General features: G+C 36.2%; 1 protein-coding gene across 1 annotated transcript in view; it reads left to right on the plus strand.

Moving 5' to 3' along the window:
- LOC126475380 (cyclic GMP-AMP synthase-like receptor) overlaps nucleotides 1-16,513 on the plus strand; it is a 268,982-nt gene that overhangs the window by 89,275 nt on the left and 163,194 nt on the right. Inside the window, exon 4 of the mRNA XM_050103204.1 lies at nucleotides 1,531-1,604. Within this exon, the coding sequence (XP_049959161.1) occupies nucleotides 1,531-1,604 (74 nt within the window). The remainder of the gene's footprint in view (nucleotides 1-1,530; nucleotides 1,605-16,513) is intronic.

Here is a 16,513-nt window from a genome sequence, read left to right on the forward strand (position 1 = left end):
CTGGCTTCAAGAGTTAAATTCACTAACCTGTTTATGGACCATTCAAAGGAAACCTCCCCAGCCACCTAGAACCTCTAACCCCTTGTGTGGTTCATTGATGATATCAATCATAATTGGAAACCAGGTCCAAGACAGCCTATCCTCATTCCTCCACAATGTCAACATCTTGTCTCCCATTCATGTTACCTCATCCTCTTCAGCCCATTGGGCCACCTTTCAGGACATTGACCTCTAGTTCCCTGATGGCTCCACTCATACATATGTCCATACCAAGCCCACTAAACATCAACAGTACCTGCATTTTGATAGCTATCAGCCCTTCCTAATTAAAACAGGAGTTCCACATAATCCACATGTACAGTGATGATAATGCTGTTGAAATGCTGTTGCAACAACTAGAAGTGGTATTCTTTTGATGGCAGCTCACAGATTCCTCAAGACTTTAAAGTAACTCTGTGCATTCATTGTTGTGTTGTGTAATGAATAAGCAAAATCTTGTAACAGTCCCAGAAGATGGTTTCCAGAACTTCCCGTCCCAGATGTGTGTCTTTTTATGGGCACTTGTGTCAGGTTTCTTCCACACCATACCCTGACATTTTGTCTCAGGAATCGAATGCTGGAACTAGGTCTGATCCCCAGTGACAAGCCCTTTGAAGAGCTGATCGGCCTCTCTCTGACACATTTTCAGAAACATTCTCACTGATTCCATCAGTTGCTGCCTGTGGACATCACTTGGCAAATTTAGTGCCCATCTCGCACAGACTTTGTTGTAGTCTGTCAGGAACATTGTGATCTTTCAGGGACATTGTAGTGGATGAGGATCCAATTAAAGCCAGAGTAGGTAGCTGCATTAGCATGTTGTCAATGCTAATGCAACTACCTTTCTTCACAATATTGCAAATTGCAATAATAGCACCATCACATGTTGCTGCAGTGGGCGTCCCTGGTGCTGTTTGTCATGAACATCTTTCCACCCTTCCACAAACTGTACATGCCAAAATCAAACCATTTCAATGCTGATACAGCATTCTTCATACATGGAGGTTAACGCGTGATGGATATCAACAGCGGATAGTTATTTTGCTGCGAAGAAATGAATGATAGAGCACTGGTCACAAGTGGATACACTTTGTGGTGGTATCTAATTGTTAGCTGGCAGTGTACTGGCAAGATATTGCAGTATGCATTGTAAGCCAGTGTAAGCCAGTGTGACCATTGTCAACCCATACCTCAGCAGCCCGTACAAGCATAGCTCATGTACACTTGCCCACTATCTCATGGTGCTAGAGAATTTAATATAAATACAAAGAGAAGAATGTGTCTTTTTTTTTTTTTATTTATTTATTTTTATTTTTTTTTTTATTTTTTTTTTTTAACTGATTTAAAATGTGAACTATCCCGCATGTTTGCTTTAAAGCAAATAGACCTTTCTTAGATTCTTGTGTTTCCCGCATATGAGTTATTTTCAGTATTTAATTTCCATATTTAAATATAAGGTTAATACATTTTTATGGTATGCAATGTTTATAGGTTTGTAGCAGTGAACACCCTGGTTTCTGTCAGCTCCGACTGCTCGAAAACACGTCATCAGTGCCTGACACACGGTAAAATAATGTTTATGTTTTATTAAAGAATCTTTGTATGATACTCAAGAGTTATTATTTTGTGTAAGCATTACTTTATTTATCATTGTTAAGCCTGATTGACGTTGTACAATTCTTAGATTATTTATTTCATGCAATAGATGTCATTTATATCTTAATTTCTGTAAAATTTGGGTCGCAGATAGGTACAACAAAAAGAATGTCACAAACACATGACTGCAGTCTTAAGTAGTGGTTTCAGTTGCATGAGACTGCAGTCATGTGTGAGAGTTGCGTTTGCACATATGTGTGTGTGTGTGTGTGTGTGTGTGTGTGTGTGTGCATCATCTATTGTTGACAAAGGCCTTACTGGCCAAAAGCTTTATTTGTGACAGTCTTTTTGTTGTGCCTATCTGCGACTCGGCGTCTTCGTTATATGGTGAGTAGCAACTTTCCTTTTCATAATATTGTTACATTCCATCTTGGATTTTCCATTGTTTGATTTCTGTAAAATTTTAGTTTCTACAGAAGAATATTGTAATTTTGTACGATCTGGTACTATAGACCATTGGAAGCCTTTTTGTTGGGTGATCTTTTATTATTTAAATATTTGGTTATATGATTGATGATCTGGAAGAGTATTTGTTCGGTATAAAGTTTCATATAGAACCAAAATGGTGATATTTAGAATCATATCTTTGGTGTAACTTCGGTCCAGTTTGAAGAGTTTATGAATTACAAAATGTTTGAGCAACACATTAGTTGCAAAACTTGTCCATAACTGCTAACATTTTATTTGCTACTGCTTTCAAAGTGTTCTGTTTTTAAAAGATTTTTAACCAGTACTCTCATAATATTGTGTAGCTATAACATTCATTAGTTGATTTACAAAAATGAATTTGGCACTTTAAAACACGTCTGTCAAGATTAATATCTTGTATGATATATTGCCAACCCAGTGAGATGGTTTACTCTGAGATGTTTGAATTTTATTTTTAATTACTGGTACACTGAAGAAGTTGGGTTAACTTCAACTGACTGAATGTTTATGATACAGATTCTGCAGCAATGAGAGGGGTACAGCAATCAAAGATATGTTGGAAAGTAAAGCAGAAAATGTTTTTAGTGATTAATATATAGAAAGATGTAGTGAGTTAAGTTTGTACCATAAACCTTTTACTCTGAAGTTAAGACAATTTTTTGAAATTCAGACTTAAAAGCTTCCAAGAGAATTATTGTTTCAGTTTGATTTTCATTCCAACTGACTGTATGACAATTTAAAATTTAATTTTAGGGGATGTGGAACTTCTGAAGTGGTAGCATGTTCATACTTAAAGTAGTTGTCAGATAACAATAATAGCAGCTTTTTGATATTGCAATAAAGAGCTTTCAATATTTTATAAGAGGAATTATGAATTTTTGCTCAATTTAGAGAATAAATAGCAACTAATTAGTTTGTACTTGTATAAAGAATGCATCTTCACCTAATCTCAGTCTCTGATGTAGAACCAGGTAAATCATCATTCACTGAACCACATTTAGTAACTTAATATTTAGCTAACACAGTAGTGTTTCTAACTACATAAAAGTTGTTGTTACTGTTATGGTCTTCAGTCTTGTGACTGGTTTGATTCAGCTCTGTACAGCAGCCTGTCTTGCACAAGCTTTTCACCTCTGTGTAACTGTTGTAACCTACACCCATTTGAAACTACTTACTGTATTCAAGTCATGGTCTCCCTCTAAAATCCCTCCCCACCAACTCTCACCCCCCCCCCCCCCTCCCAAATAACAAATTGATGATTCCTTGATGCCTCAGAAAGTGTTCTTTTAACCAACTGATCCCTTGTTTTAGTCAAGTTGTGCCATAAATTTCTTTTTTCCCCAAAATTTTGCAGTACCTCTCCATTATTTACATGATATAAATGTTTAATCTTCAGCATTCTTTCATGGCACCACATTTCTTGTCTGAAGTGCTTACTGTCCACATTTCACTTCCATACAAGGCTATACCCCAGACAAATATCTTAAGAAAAATGTACAACCACTTAAATTGCTATTAGTATTAAGAAATTCCTATTTTTCTGAAATGGTTTTTTCCTACTATTGCCAGTCTGCTTTTTATATCCTCCCAACTTTGTTCATTATCAGTAATTTTGCTCTCCAGAAAGCAAAACTCACCTACTACACTCAGTTTCTCATTTCCTAATCTAATTTCCTCAGCACTGCATAATTTAATTTGATTACATTCCACTGCCCATTTTACTTTTGTTGACATGCAGGTTATAATCTCTTTCCAAGACACAGTCCATTCCGTTCAACTGCTCTTCCAAAGCTTTTGCCATCTCTGACAGAATTACAATGTCATTGACAAACCATAAAGTTTTTTTCCTCCCTGAACTTTAATTTCCTTTCCAAATTTTTTGTTTGGTTTCCTTTACTGCTTGCTCAGTGTGCAGATTGAATAACATTGGGGATAGGCTACAACCCCATTTCATTCCCTTCTCAGCTATGGTTTCCCTTAATGCCCCTCGAATCTTATAATATATTTCATCCCTGTGTAACGATCTCTTTGGATCATTAACACTTAACTTTGTGTTTTCCTGGTTCATTGATGATTGATAGAAACATCACGAAAATTTCAAGCTTCATAAAATTGTTTATTGACATTAGTTGACAACCAAACTGTACAGACTCCTGAGGTAAAACAAAACACTGACTGACTGACCTTCTTGCAGCCTCGCTGCATCACTTTATATACAAATTTAACAATTGTTACCGTTGTTAATTTATTACAAAATGTAACTTACAATTAAAAACAATTTCATCTAAACTAACTGTTGTTACATTTGTACAGGTTATAACATATAATGTAAAATGACATATTTATCATCATCTTTGGTTTCATGTGTGAAAATTAAATCACAATCTGATTGCAACAATAATTTTGATTTTACTTTAATTTCCTAATAAGTGACTGTATGGATTGTATAGCTAACATTTATTCAAAGTATACACATTGTCCTTTGCTAGATTACATAAATTAATACACATGTTTTCTTAGATACCGGAATTTTGCAAATTAGTATGGTGTAACTAACAAGAGGTAATTATGTGCATAATTTACAAGCACCATTAATTACAATGAATTATGTAAGAATGAATAACAAATCAGCTTACATCACTGGATAATAATTGTAATTTTCTTTTGAATCGGAATGAGGTTTTTTGTGCCAGCTAATTTACCGATTGCAATTATGGTAATTAGATGCATCAGCTATTTATGCCAACAGTTCCATAGCCACTTAATATTTGTTGCTAAATATTTATTACTTCTATTTCATGATGTAATATTCAGTTTGGAATATGTTTTTATTTTTGTTGTTGTTGTTGTTGTTGTTGTTGTTGTGGTCTTCAGTCCTGAGACTGGTTTGATGCAGCTCTCCATGCTACTCTATCCTGTGCAAGCTTCTTCATCTCCCAGTACCTACTGCAACCTACATCCTTCTGTATCTGTTTCGTGTATTCATCTCTTGGTCTCCCTCTACGATTTTTACCCTCCACGCTGCCCTCCAATACCAAATTGGTGATCCCTTGATGCCTCAGAACTTGTCCTACCAACCGATCCCTTCTTCTAGTCAAGTTGTGCCACAAACTTCTCTTCTCCCCAATCCTATTCAGAACTTCCTCATTAGTTATGTGATCTACCCATCTAGTCGTCAGCATTCTTGTGTAGCACCACATTTCGAAAGCTTCTATTCTCTTCTTGTCCAAACTAGTTATTGTCCATGTTTCACTTCCATACATGGCTACACTCCATACATATACTTTCATAAACGACTTCCTGACACTTAAATCTATACCCGATGTTAACAAATTTCTCTTCTTCAGAAACACTTTCCTTGCCATTGCCAGTCTATGTTTTATATACTCTCTACTTCGACCATCATCAGTTATTTTGCTCCCCAAATAGCAAAACTCCTTCACTACTTTGAAGTGTCTCATTTCCTAATCTAATTCCCTCAGCATCACCCGACTTAATTCGACTACATTCCATTATCCTCGTTTTGTTTTTGTTGATGTTCGTCTTATATCCTCCTTTCAAGACACTGTCCTGTCCGTTCAGCTGCTCTTCCAAGTCCTTTGCTGTCTCTGACAGAATTACAATGTCATCGGCGAACCTCAAAGTTTTTATTTCTTCTCCATGGATTTTAATACCTACTCTGAATTTTTCTTTTGATTCCTTCACTGCTTTCTCAATTTTTATTAATGATAACAATCTATTAACAATCACGAGAATTCACATCATTCCAGAATATTCTATATGTGTTTACAAAGAAGAATAGGTTTGTGGGCAAACTGAACTGATCGATACCTATAAAAATACACATAAAAAGCCCTAGGAAGCACTGTGTTACTTGTAAGAATGGCTGCTAAATACATATACATGATCTGGTACTTTCAAATCACATATTTTCAATACATTTAAATGTTTATTATTATTACTATTTCTTTCCTTTCTCAGATGTTATGTCTGGTTAAAAATGGAAAGTGACACGGACCTTCATTAAGTGTGACTTCCTTTTAACTGTATGGTATATGTTACATTGCATTTAGGAGCTTTCGGGTAATTGAGCATGTATCAATAATTACAGATTTCTGTAGTTGTATATATACATTTGGATGTAGCTGTATTGCGTTGATATACTGGTGGATATTGTGTGGTATGACTCCTGTAGTTGATAGTATAATTGGTATAATGTCAACTTTATCCTGATGCCTTATTATTATTATTATTATTATTATTATTATTATTAACTGTCACTGGTTCACATCACACATGTTAAGGAATTGGCAGCTCACAATCATCAGTCCTTTTGCACTGTCCATCTTGTGTCTGCAACCCCTCTATTTCTGGCAGTCTCTACACTGCAATAGCACAGTCCACTCTTAGTTTCACAGTTTTCTAGTTTTTTACTTTGAGGTCGGGTAAGGATCTTGGATAAAGTTCTCTAGGTAGGAACAGGGATGAACTCATTACTCAAGTTACTCATGTAGGTTACAATTAAGGTCACATCAGGTATAAATATATCAAAATCATTCACATATTATTCTATACTATTAGCATATTTATAAACAAAATCACACAAAGATAAGCACATCCAAACTGTAAAGTTTTAACTATATGCAGATTAAAGTCAATGAACAAAATTAAATTATATAAGTATTGTTTCTTTTTGATTAGTATTTCAGTGTATTCCACTATTTTTATAATTGACCCCTCAGACCTCATTTAAATCTTTATCATATCAAAAATAAACTCACAGACTGTTCCTCATCACACAATCTTGTAATGACATACTTTTCACAATTTTTTTTTGTCACAGTGCAACTTGTCCATTTAATAACATGTGTACATCTTAAACATTGTCCATTTGTACATCTCATTAGCAAATTCATAAAATCATGGCCATGCCTGCAATTCCCATAGAACCACCTTTGAACTACTTCATGCTACCACTTCCCACAAATCAAATCATGCTCTGCAGAGTATAACTACAATAACCTCCATTATCTTATATACTCACAGATTCTATTCTATCATGAAAATGATAACATCAACTTATCTATAACTATTATACACTGTGCAGTACACACTCATATGGATCTAGAAAATTGTCTTTCACTCCCAGAACTATACATTGTCCCATCAGTTACCTCCTGAACATCACAGAAGCACAAAGCTAACAACATGCACAGAAAAAGTAAACATCATTTACTAATACAGATTGTCTTCAGGGTGTGATGGCCAGAAAGTGGTTTCTTAACAACACTTACAATACTTATTATATACATAGTACACACTTTAACCTATTATCATCCTCATCTCTACAAAGCTGTCGTAACTTTATCACTATATTTTACACAACTCATTTCTCATGAACTAGTTTTAAAATGTCCTTTTCACTTATGTTTCTGCTATAGTAGTAACTATTGTCTGAAATGGTTAAAGAATCATTATTTACGCATCTTAAGAGATACAAAATAATTACTAATTATTGGTCAATCATTATTGTAAGAAAGTCAGTTTTAGTACACAGTTTACATTTTCAAATTATTCCTCAAATAATGTCACTCAATATTCATATTACATACAGAAAACTTACACTATAGAGAATGGATAGCATTTACAGTAAGAGATAACTCCATTTCAGAGTTCGAGTCTCGGTCGGGCACACAGTTTTAATCTGCCAGGAAGTTTCAGCTCCATTTCAGGTTTATAGATGAGTAAAAGATGTAGCTTCCAAAAACAAAAAGAAGAAAATAGAATGCTAAATAGCTCAGAGACCTAGTGCTCGCCACGCACTTGACACAAAGATGTGGTGTCCTCCAGAGGTCTTTTATATTATCTTATTTTTTCTTGGATGTTTGACACTTGCTTATAGGGTTTCAGTTCAGTTATATTATGTAAACCAAATAACCTTCCATATTTTGGATACATTAACGTATATGGGTGTGTGTTATAGACTGAATTTTGACTGGACCAATATAGATGTCAAAGAATTTCTTTAATTCATTGTTTATAGACTTAGATTTTTCATGTGTCTTCACCAGGCCCAGATCGTCGATTTCAAAATTTGTAGGTTTCAACTTCTTATCATGTCTGTTTTTCCTCAATTTCCTTTGTCGTTCCATTACTTTCATGACTACTTCTTCTCTTTCCCATGGACTCATAGCCTTACATGCTGGGAATTCAATTAATTCATTGATCAGATTTGGTGGTTTCTTGTGATACATTATTTCATGTGGGCAAAACCCAGTAGACAAATGCTGTAAGCTGTTCAGTATATCTTCAAAGCTGTCTATGTACTCTATCCAACTTACATGAGTTTTGTAGCAATAAGTTCTAAATAATCTCTCTATTTCTCTCATGTAAAGTCCAGTCAGATTGCTTGATGGGTGGTAAGCAGATATCAGAATATGGTTTATGTTCTCATCCTCAACAAATGTTTTCCAAAGTTTAGAAATAAATTGTGCTCCATTGTCAGAAAGTATGCTCTTTGGTTTTCCTACCTTTGTCAAGTAGTCTCTTCTAATTTTCAAAATGATGTTCTTACTTGCTTTCTTTAATGGACATAGTTTAATGAATTTTGAAAAAAGATCCACCATGACAAATATGTAACAAAATTCTCCTTTAGCCTTAGGCAATGATCCATAAAAATCGACTGCTTCAAGTTGTAGTTGTTCTTTTGGCAAGATGTTTTGCATATATCCTTTGCAGCTTTGGTTACTAACTTTTACCCTCTGGCACCTGTCACATGTAGATAATTGCTTTCTCACTCTCCTGCCAGTGTTGTAAAAATATATGTTTTCTTGGATCTTTTGGATACATTTCTGTGTCCTACAATGTCCAAAACTCTCATGTACATACTTTATCAATACTTCAATATACTGCTCTGGCCAACACAATTTCAAAGCATCACTGTCTGCACTGTATCTTCTGAAAAGTATACCCTTGTGCACTTTATAATAGTGCTTTACTTTCTCGTATCCTCTCTAACCCAGATAACTTTTAACTAACTTCCAGTTCTGATATCTACAGATGTCATTACAAATTTTCCTGATTTCATTTTCATCTTTCACCCATTTTAGATACATAATCCAAAATTCCTTTTCATACGCATCACTATTATTTTCACCTTCTCCTCCCATTGCCAATCTTCATAGAGCATCAGCAATTAGATTTTCTTCATCTTTTATATACTTTATTTTATAGTTTAACTGCTGGAGGAAGAGTGCCCTACTGGTTGTCCTGCTATGATTCAAAGTACACTCTTGTATATAGATTAAAGCCTTAGGTTGTTACTACTACTTGATGTCCTAATAAGTAATTCTTGAATTTGGTGAAAGTCCAACATATGCTCCATCACACCATCTACAATATTTTCTTGGAACAGATGAGCTCCCAGCCCAAAGTCACTGCTGCCAGTCATAATGCAAAATGGCTCTGTAAGATCAGGTCTATATAACATTCTGCTATTGCACATCTGTTTCTTGATGTTGTTGAATGGCTCCTGACCATCCTTGATCCATACCCAAATGGTGTTGTTCTTCAACAAGTTGTGCAAACATGGTGCATTTAAAGCTTGAGTGCTGACAAACTTACAGTAGTAGCCACAAATTCCATAGAACAATTTGAGTTGTTTTTTAGTCTTGGCTGCAAGAAATCTTGCAATGGCTTCAAGTTTTTCTTCATCAGGCAAGACTCCTTCTTCTGAGATGGTATGGCCTAAAAATTTGAGTTGTTTAACCCTGAGTTTTCACTTCTCTAGTTTTAATGACATACCTCCCTGTCTCAATGTATAACACACTTCACCCAACAAATGTATATGTTCTTCCCAACTCTTTCCTGTTACAAGTATCTCATCAACATAAAGGACTAGTTTGCTTAACAATTATTTCCCTAGAACAAAATCTAATGCTCAGATAAATTCTGCAACTGATACATTAAGACCAAATGGTACAACACAATAGCAATAGCAGCTTCCTCCATACAAAAATGTGGTATATTTCCTAGACTGAATCTACAATGGTACCTGATGGAAACCTGCTGTTAAGTCTAAACTAGACATGTAGTTCAAATGTTCAAATTTATGTAATAACTCGTCTGTTTTCTCAGAGTGATCAGTTTCCCTCTCAAGGTATATGTTCAAATGTCTCGAATCGAGCACAAGTCTTACTCCACTGTCACGTTTGGAAACTACCACCAACGGGTTATTGTAAGTTTAAATTGCCATTTCTCACCCCAAACTGACAGGCTCCAAATGAGGTGCCAATCAGTTTAAATTGCCTCATCTTGCCTGGTGACTATCTAATTGTCTGTTAATATTCTCCCAAGGTCTCTCCCTGTTGTCATGTCCTCTGTTTCCATTACCATTACTATGGTTGATCATCTATTATCACTTTTATTGTAACCACTATTATTATTCTGATTTTTATTATCACTTCTGCCTTGATTCCTGCTCTGATTCCAACCCCCCCCCCCCCCCCCCCCCCCAGATGGTTGATTGCCAAATCTGCCATTATTTAACCTCTCATTTCTCTCAAAGGCTCTGTCCAACTTATCTACATATCTCAAGAACTGATTCACAGAGTCGTCTGGTCCATAAACCAACTCCCACTGTACTCCATTTGGAATATGTATATATTTTTGTTAGTGGCAACAGTCTATTAACAATCATGAGAATTTACGTCATTCCAGAACATTCTATATGTGTTTACAAAGCAAAGAAGAATAGGTTTATGGGCAAACTGAACAGAACGATACCTATAAAAATACACATAAAAGGCCCTAGGAAGCACTGAATCAAATGATAAATACACGGATATATATAAAAAAAGGTGGTATCAGACACTTCATAATGATCTTGGGGGAGGCTGTAGCATTATACCTGCTACCCTCAGAATTTCAAAGAATCTGGTTCAGTCAATATTGTCAAAATCTTTCTCTAAATCTAAAAGTGCTACAAATGCAGATTTCCTTTTCTTCAATCTATCTTCTAAGAAAATTCATAGGGTCAGTATTACCTTGTTTGTTCTCACATTTATCTGGAATACAAACTGATCTTCCCTGATGTCAGCTTCTACAAGTTTTTTCATTTTTATGCAAAATGAGGTTCGTTCAAATGAAACCTGGTCAGTGTGTCTACCTTTGCTTTACACATAAGGTGGCATCACGTAACTGCGGGTATGGTGGTGCCATCTATTGGTAGAAAGACTGACGTGTGTGCACCATTTGATGTTGCATAACGCCAGTGTGGTTTCACGCCGAAGAGAAGGTGGTCACTTAAGTTATTGTCCACTACCGAACATGCAGGCAAGTAGGCAGGAGCAACAAGGAGTGATTCCATTTTTGGTGGTGGAGGAAGTTGGAGGCCATGACATGTATCGATGGATGAAGGCTGTGTAGGGTGAGTATAGTGTGAGTCATTCAAGTGTTGTGAAATGGTGCAGACGATTCCTTGAGGGGCGCGAGTCACTGGAGGACGATGCTCATCCTGGACAGGCTCATCATGTCATCACACTGAAAATGGTTGCGGAAGTGAATGCTTTAGTCTTGGACAATAGCAGAATCACCATGGACGAGATCCGTTGGTTACTGGGTATTAGGATAGGCACCGCCCACACCATAATGCAATAACACTTGAACTTTTTGAAAAACCTGTGTGCAGTGGATTCCCCACCAACTGACTGCCAAACAGCGCAATACTCAATTGGCACTGTCTTTGAGTCATCTAAAATGTTATCATCAGGAGGAATGTGGCTTTCTCCCGCCTATTGCCACAGGTGACGAAACATGGTGTCACCATTTTGAACTGGAAAGCAAGCTTCAGAGCAAGCAGTGGAAACATGTGACTTCACCTCTCTCCAAAGAAATCAAAGTTCATGCACACCAGTTCTGTTAACGTGATGATGTATTCTTTTTTTGACCACAAGGGCCCACTGCTTGTTGAGTTCCTGAAATGGGCAACCACCATCAATGCCCAGCGTTATCAAGCGACTTTACAGAACCTTAGACGAGCAATCAAGTCAAAACACCAAGGCATGTTGTCCAATGGCATTATCCTACTGCATGATAATGCCTGCCGACACATGGCCAATGCAATGAAGACGACATTGCAGCAGTTTCGGTGGGAAACACTGGAACATTCCCCATATGGTCCCAACCTTTCACCGTGTGACTTTCTCGTGTTTGGACCTCTAAAACAAGTGATTCGCAATGGATGATGAAGTGTGTGACTGGGTCCAGGCCTGGATCTGACAGCAGCCTACTAGCTTCTTCAAAGATGGAATCAACTGGTTACTGTCGCAATGGGATAAATGTGCCAATAATTTTGGCGACTATTTTTGAGTGTGTGTACACCTACATTTTTGAGTTAATAAAATCATTACTGTTACTTTACACTAGTGACCAGGTTTCATTTGAACACCCCCTTACAATTTGTTGTCAGTATTTTGCAACCACGAGTTATTAAACTGATGGTTAGATAGTGTTGGTGCCTGTCAGTATCTGCCTCCTTTGGAATTACACTCTTCTTGAAATCTGAGGGAATTTTGCCTGTCTCATATATATTACATACCAGTGGAATAATTTTGTCATCGCTGACTCATTCAATGTTCTCAATAATTTTAAGGGAATGTTGTCTATTCCAGTGGCCTACTTCCCACTTAGGTCTTTCAGTGGTTTGTCAAATTCTTCTTGCAGTATCATGTCTCCCAACTCATCTTCACATACTTTCTCTTATTTTGCTGTCCTTAAGTTCATTTGTATTTTAGAGTCCCTCTATATACTCCTTCCATCTTTAAGCTTTCCCTTCTTTGCTTATTACCGACTTGTCATCTGATCTCTTGACATTCATGCAGTTGTTTCTCAGTTCTCCAAAGACCTCTTTAAATTTCCCATATTGGCACCTATCTTTCCTCAAGTTAAGCATACTTCCACAACCTTGAATTTGTCATATAGCCATTCTTTGTCAGCAATTTTGTACTTCATGCCAGTCTCATGTTTTAGATATGTTTTCCCTTCCACCTGGTTCACTTCCCGAAATTTTATATTTACTCCTTTTGTTACTTAACTTCTTCCGAATTTTTGTATTTACTCCTTTTGTTACTTAACTTCAGTATCTCCTATGTTATCCAGGGATTTCAGCCTAATGTTGTCTCACACTTCCTCTGAACATCTCAACAACCTCTAGTTCCTTCATTTCATCCAAGTTACATCTCCATAATTTCCTAACTTTTTTAAATTTCTTCATTTCAATCTACAGTTTGTAACAAATATATTATCACTGGAGGCCACATCTATCCCTATAAATGTCTTACAGTTTAAAATCTGGTTTAGAAAACCTTGCCTTTCCATTGTATGATCAATAGAAACCTTGAAGTGTTCCCATATCTCTTCCCCAATTACAGTCTTCTTTCCTCATTGTTTAACTGAATGATAAAATAATGCTGTGCACAAAATTCTACCTGGCAGCTTCCTTTTTCATTCTTTTCTCCCAGTCGATGTTCTTCTGCTAGCTTTCCTTCTTTTCCTTTCCATACTACTAAATTCCAGTCACCCATCTCAGTTAAATTTTTGTCTCCCTTAATTATCTGAAAAATTTCCTTTATCTAATCATACATCCTTTGTCTCTACATTATCTTGGGAACTAGATGGCATATACACTTGTACTACTGTGATGGATGCTGGCTTTGTGTCTGTCTTGTCTATGATAATATGCTCACTGTGCTATTCATAGTAGCATCCCACATTCCTATTTTCTTATTAATAATTAGGCCTACTACCAAAATATCCCTATTTGACTTTATGTTCATGATGCTATACTGACTTGACCAGAAGTGCTGTTCCACTACTCACCACATTCACCTTTTCCCACTGTATCTATCCTTTTTTGAATACTCTACCCTCCCTATCAGATTAAGAGATCTAACATTCAATGCTCCAACATGAAGAATGCCAGTTTTGTTTTTCATGATGTCAACATCCTGCTGAGTAGTCCCAATCCAGAGATCTGAATGGGAAACTATTACACCTGTGTAACATTTTACCCACGAGGATGTGTCACCAGTAAGCCATAAATCATTAAGCAACATTAAGTTGCATGCTCCAAGATAGAAACAGCTGTACTTTCCCCTCTCTTTCAGTTGTTCGCGTTACCAGCAAGCAAGGCCATGTTGGATAATGTTGAAGGCCAGATCAGTAAATCAGTCAGAATGTTGTCCCTGAACTACTGAAAAGGGTGCTGCCCTTCTTCAGGAACTATGGATTAGCTGGCCTTTCCACAGACACACCTACATTGTGGTTTCAGCAATTGTACAATTATCTGTATTGTTGAAGCATTCAGATCACCTCACCTCATGAAGGTCCATTGTTAATGATATGTTACTTTATGAAAGAAAGAAAACCTAACTCATGGAGGGTAAGGGGCGGGGGGTACATAAAAGTAATTACTCCATAAAATAACATATGTTAGGCTTTTTTCATAACAGAAAAAAAACAGCAAACAGTTACTTAATTATAATCTTTAATTGAACAACTGTCTTTAACAATCAGTTTAGAAAAATAAGTATCAATGCAATGGGGAAGGGTGGAAACTGCTGTGGGATAGTGAGAAATGATTGATAGTGCCCAGATTGCCAACACTTTTTTCATGTTGAATCTATGAAGCAACCTTCTTGGATAGAGATGTGGGTCACCTAGAAGTAGAAAAAATTTACTTATAAAAGTAATACCATGTGGGTCATTTTTTACCCATACACATTTTAACACAATTTGATATTACTAACACCAGTTTTCAGATACTAAATAGTTTCTGGGTTTGCCTCGACATTATTCATGGAAGAGAAAATATTGAAATAGCAGTACAAAACAATTTAGTCATTTTCTATGCTGTTAGTGCAGTCTTCACTAAACAGTTTTCTATAGCTATGGAGATAGAAACCTCAGAATAACAATCCAAGGTACAACGTAACATCATGTAATGTAGTAAGCTCCAAAGAACTATGATCATTGAACTTTTTCAATTTTCAATTGATTTTTCAAATTTTGCTTTACTAATTCAGTTATGAACATTTAACGAAGAGAGTAATAATGCAGCCAAGGTATGAGAAAATATTGTACACAACAATAATTCTCAAGAGGCACAAACAATATCCCTATTTTTATAGTAATTGTCCTAACTGAATCAAATAATCTCACATTTTAGTTAAAATAAGTAATGTGTAATAGGGAGGTTTATGCTTTATATTTTTTCCACAATAACAACCCACTGTTTTTTTTACACTGTACATTATCCTACCTTTTAATTATGTACAGCTATGCCTTTAAAATGTCAGCAATTTTAACATAACAATGAAAATAATCAGTTATTGATAATATAATGTAAATGGATCAATAAAAAATCTACTCACCAAGCAGTGGCAGGGGAACACACACACAAAAGGAAAGTCTCCCCCTGACCTGGGTTTCTTGGTGACTTTTCTGAACTGTACCTCTTTACCTAAACCTCTCCACTCCTTTTCCTTCACCCCTATTCCTTCCCCTTCAACTCTTCTGCCAGAGAAAGGAGCCACTGGCTCCAAAACCTTGTGAAAGTTAAACCCTTGTGTGTTCCCCTCCTGCTGCTTGGTGAGTAGATTTTTTTATCTATCCATTTACATTATAGACAATTTTAAAAGATTTTCATGAGGCATTATCATTTTATTGTCAGCAACAGTATTATATTTAGCCCTTCATATAAGCCATTTCATATCTAGAATAACTCTGTCTCATGCCAAGGCTGGGTAATCATGCATGTGTTAATTAAAATTCAGATATTACCAACAAGTCAGATCAATCTCAAGAACTTTATGAACATCAATAGTATAACCTTGGACCTATACTGAAGCTCAACATCTTACATAAATTCCCTACACTTGTTTCTCAGAATCTTATACAGCATACCATCATAAACAAAAATACACTACTTTAAAAAACAGAGCCCAATAAGCCCCTGATATGCCTACATCTCTACATCACCATCATCATTCTCATCCTCCTCCTCCTCATTACCATATAGCAGAATGTTTCATAAACCTCTACATAATAACATAACTTGCAGAATACTGCATATTTTAACTAAAAACTAGTGATGATGCATATTTTTGCTGTATGTGTATAATATTTTAAAAATTTAGATGGGCAGTCTCTAGCTCTATGTAGTTATGATGTCTCGCAGATTGACCGCAGCCTAGGACTGCGTGCAGTCACTAACTGAGAGGCCACTGTGTAGCAAAATCATTACAGAAGAGGAACAGGAACAGGCAGCCAGAGTCAATGCTCCTGAGCATTATGAGATGTAGTGTGTAACATATTTTACGCCATGCCCCCC

Source organism: Schistocerca serialis, chromosome 4 (assembly GCF_023864345.2).
Source record: "Schistocerca serialis cubense isolate TAMUIC-IGC-003099 chromosome 4, iqSchSeri2.2, whole genome shotgun sequence".
Taxonomy (NCBI): Eukaryota; Metazoa; Arthropoda; class Insecta; order Orthoptera; family Acrididae; genus Schistocerca; species Schistocerca serialis.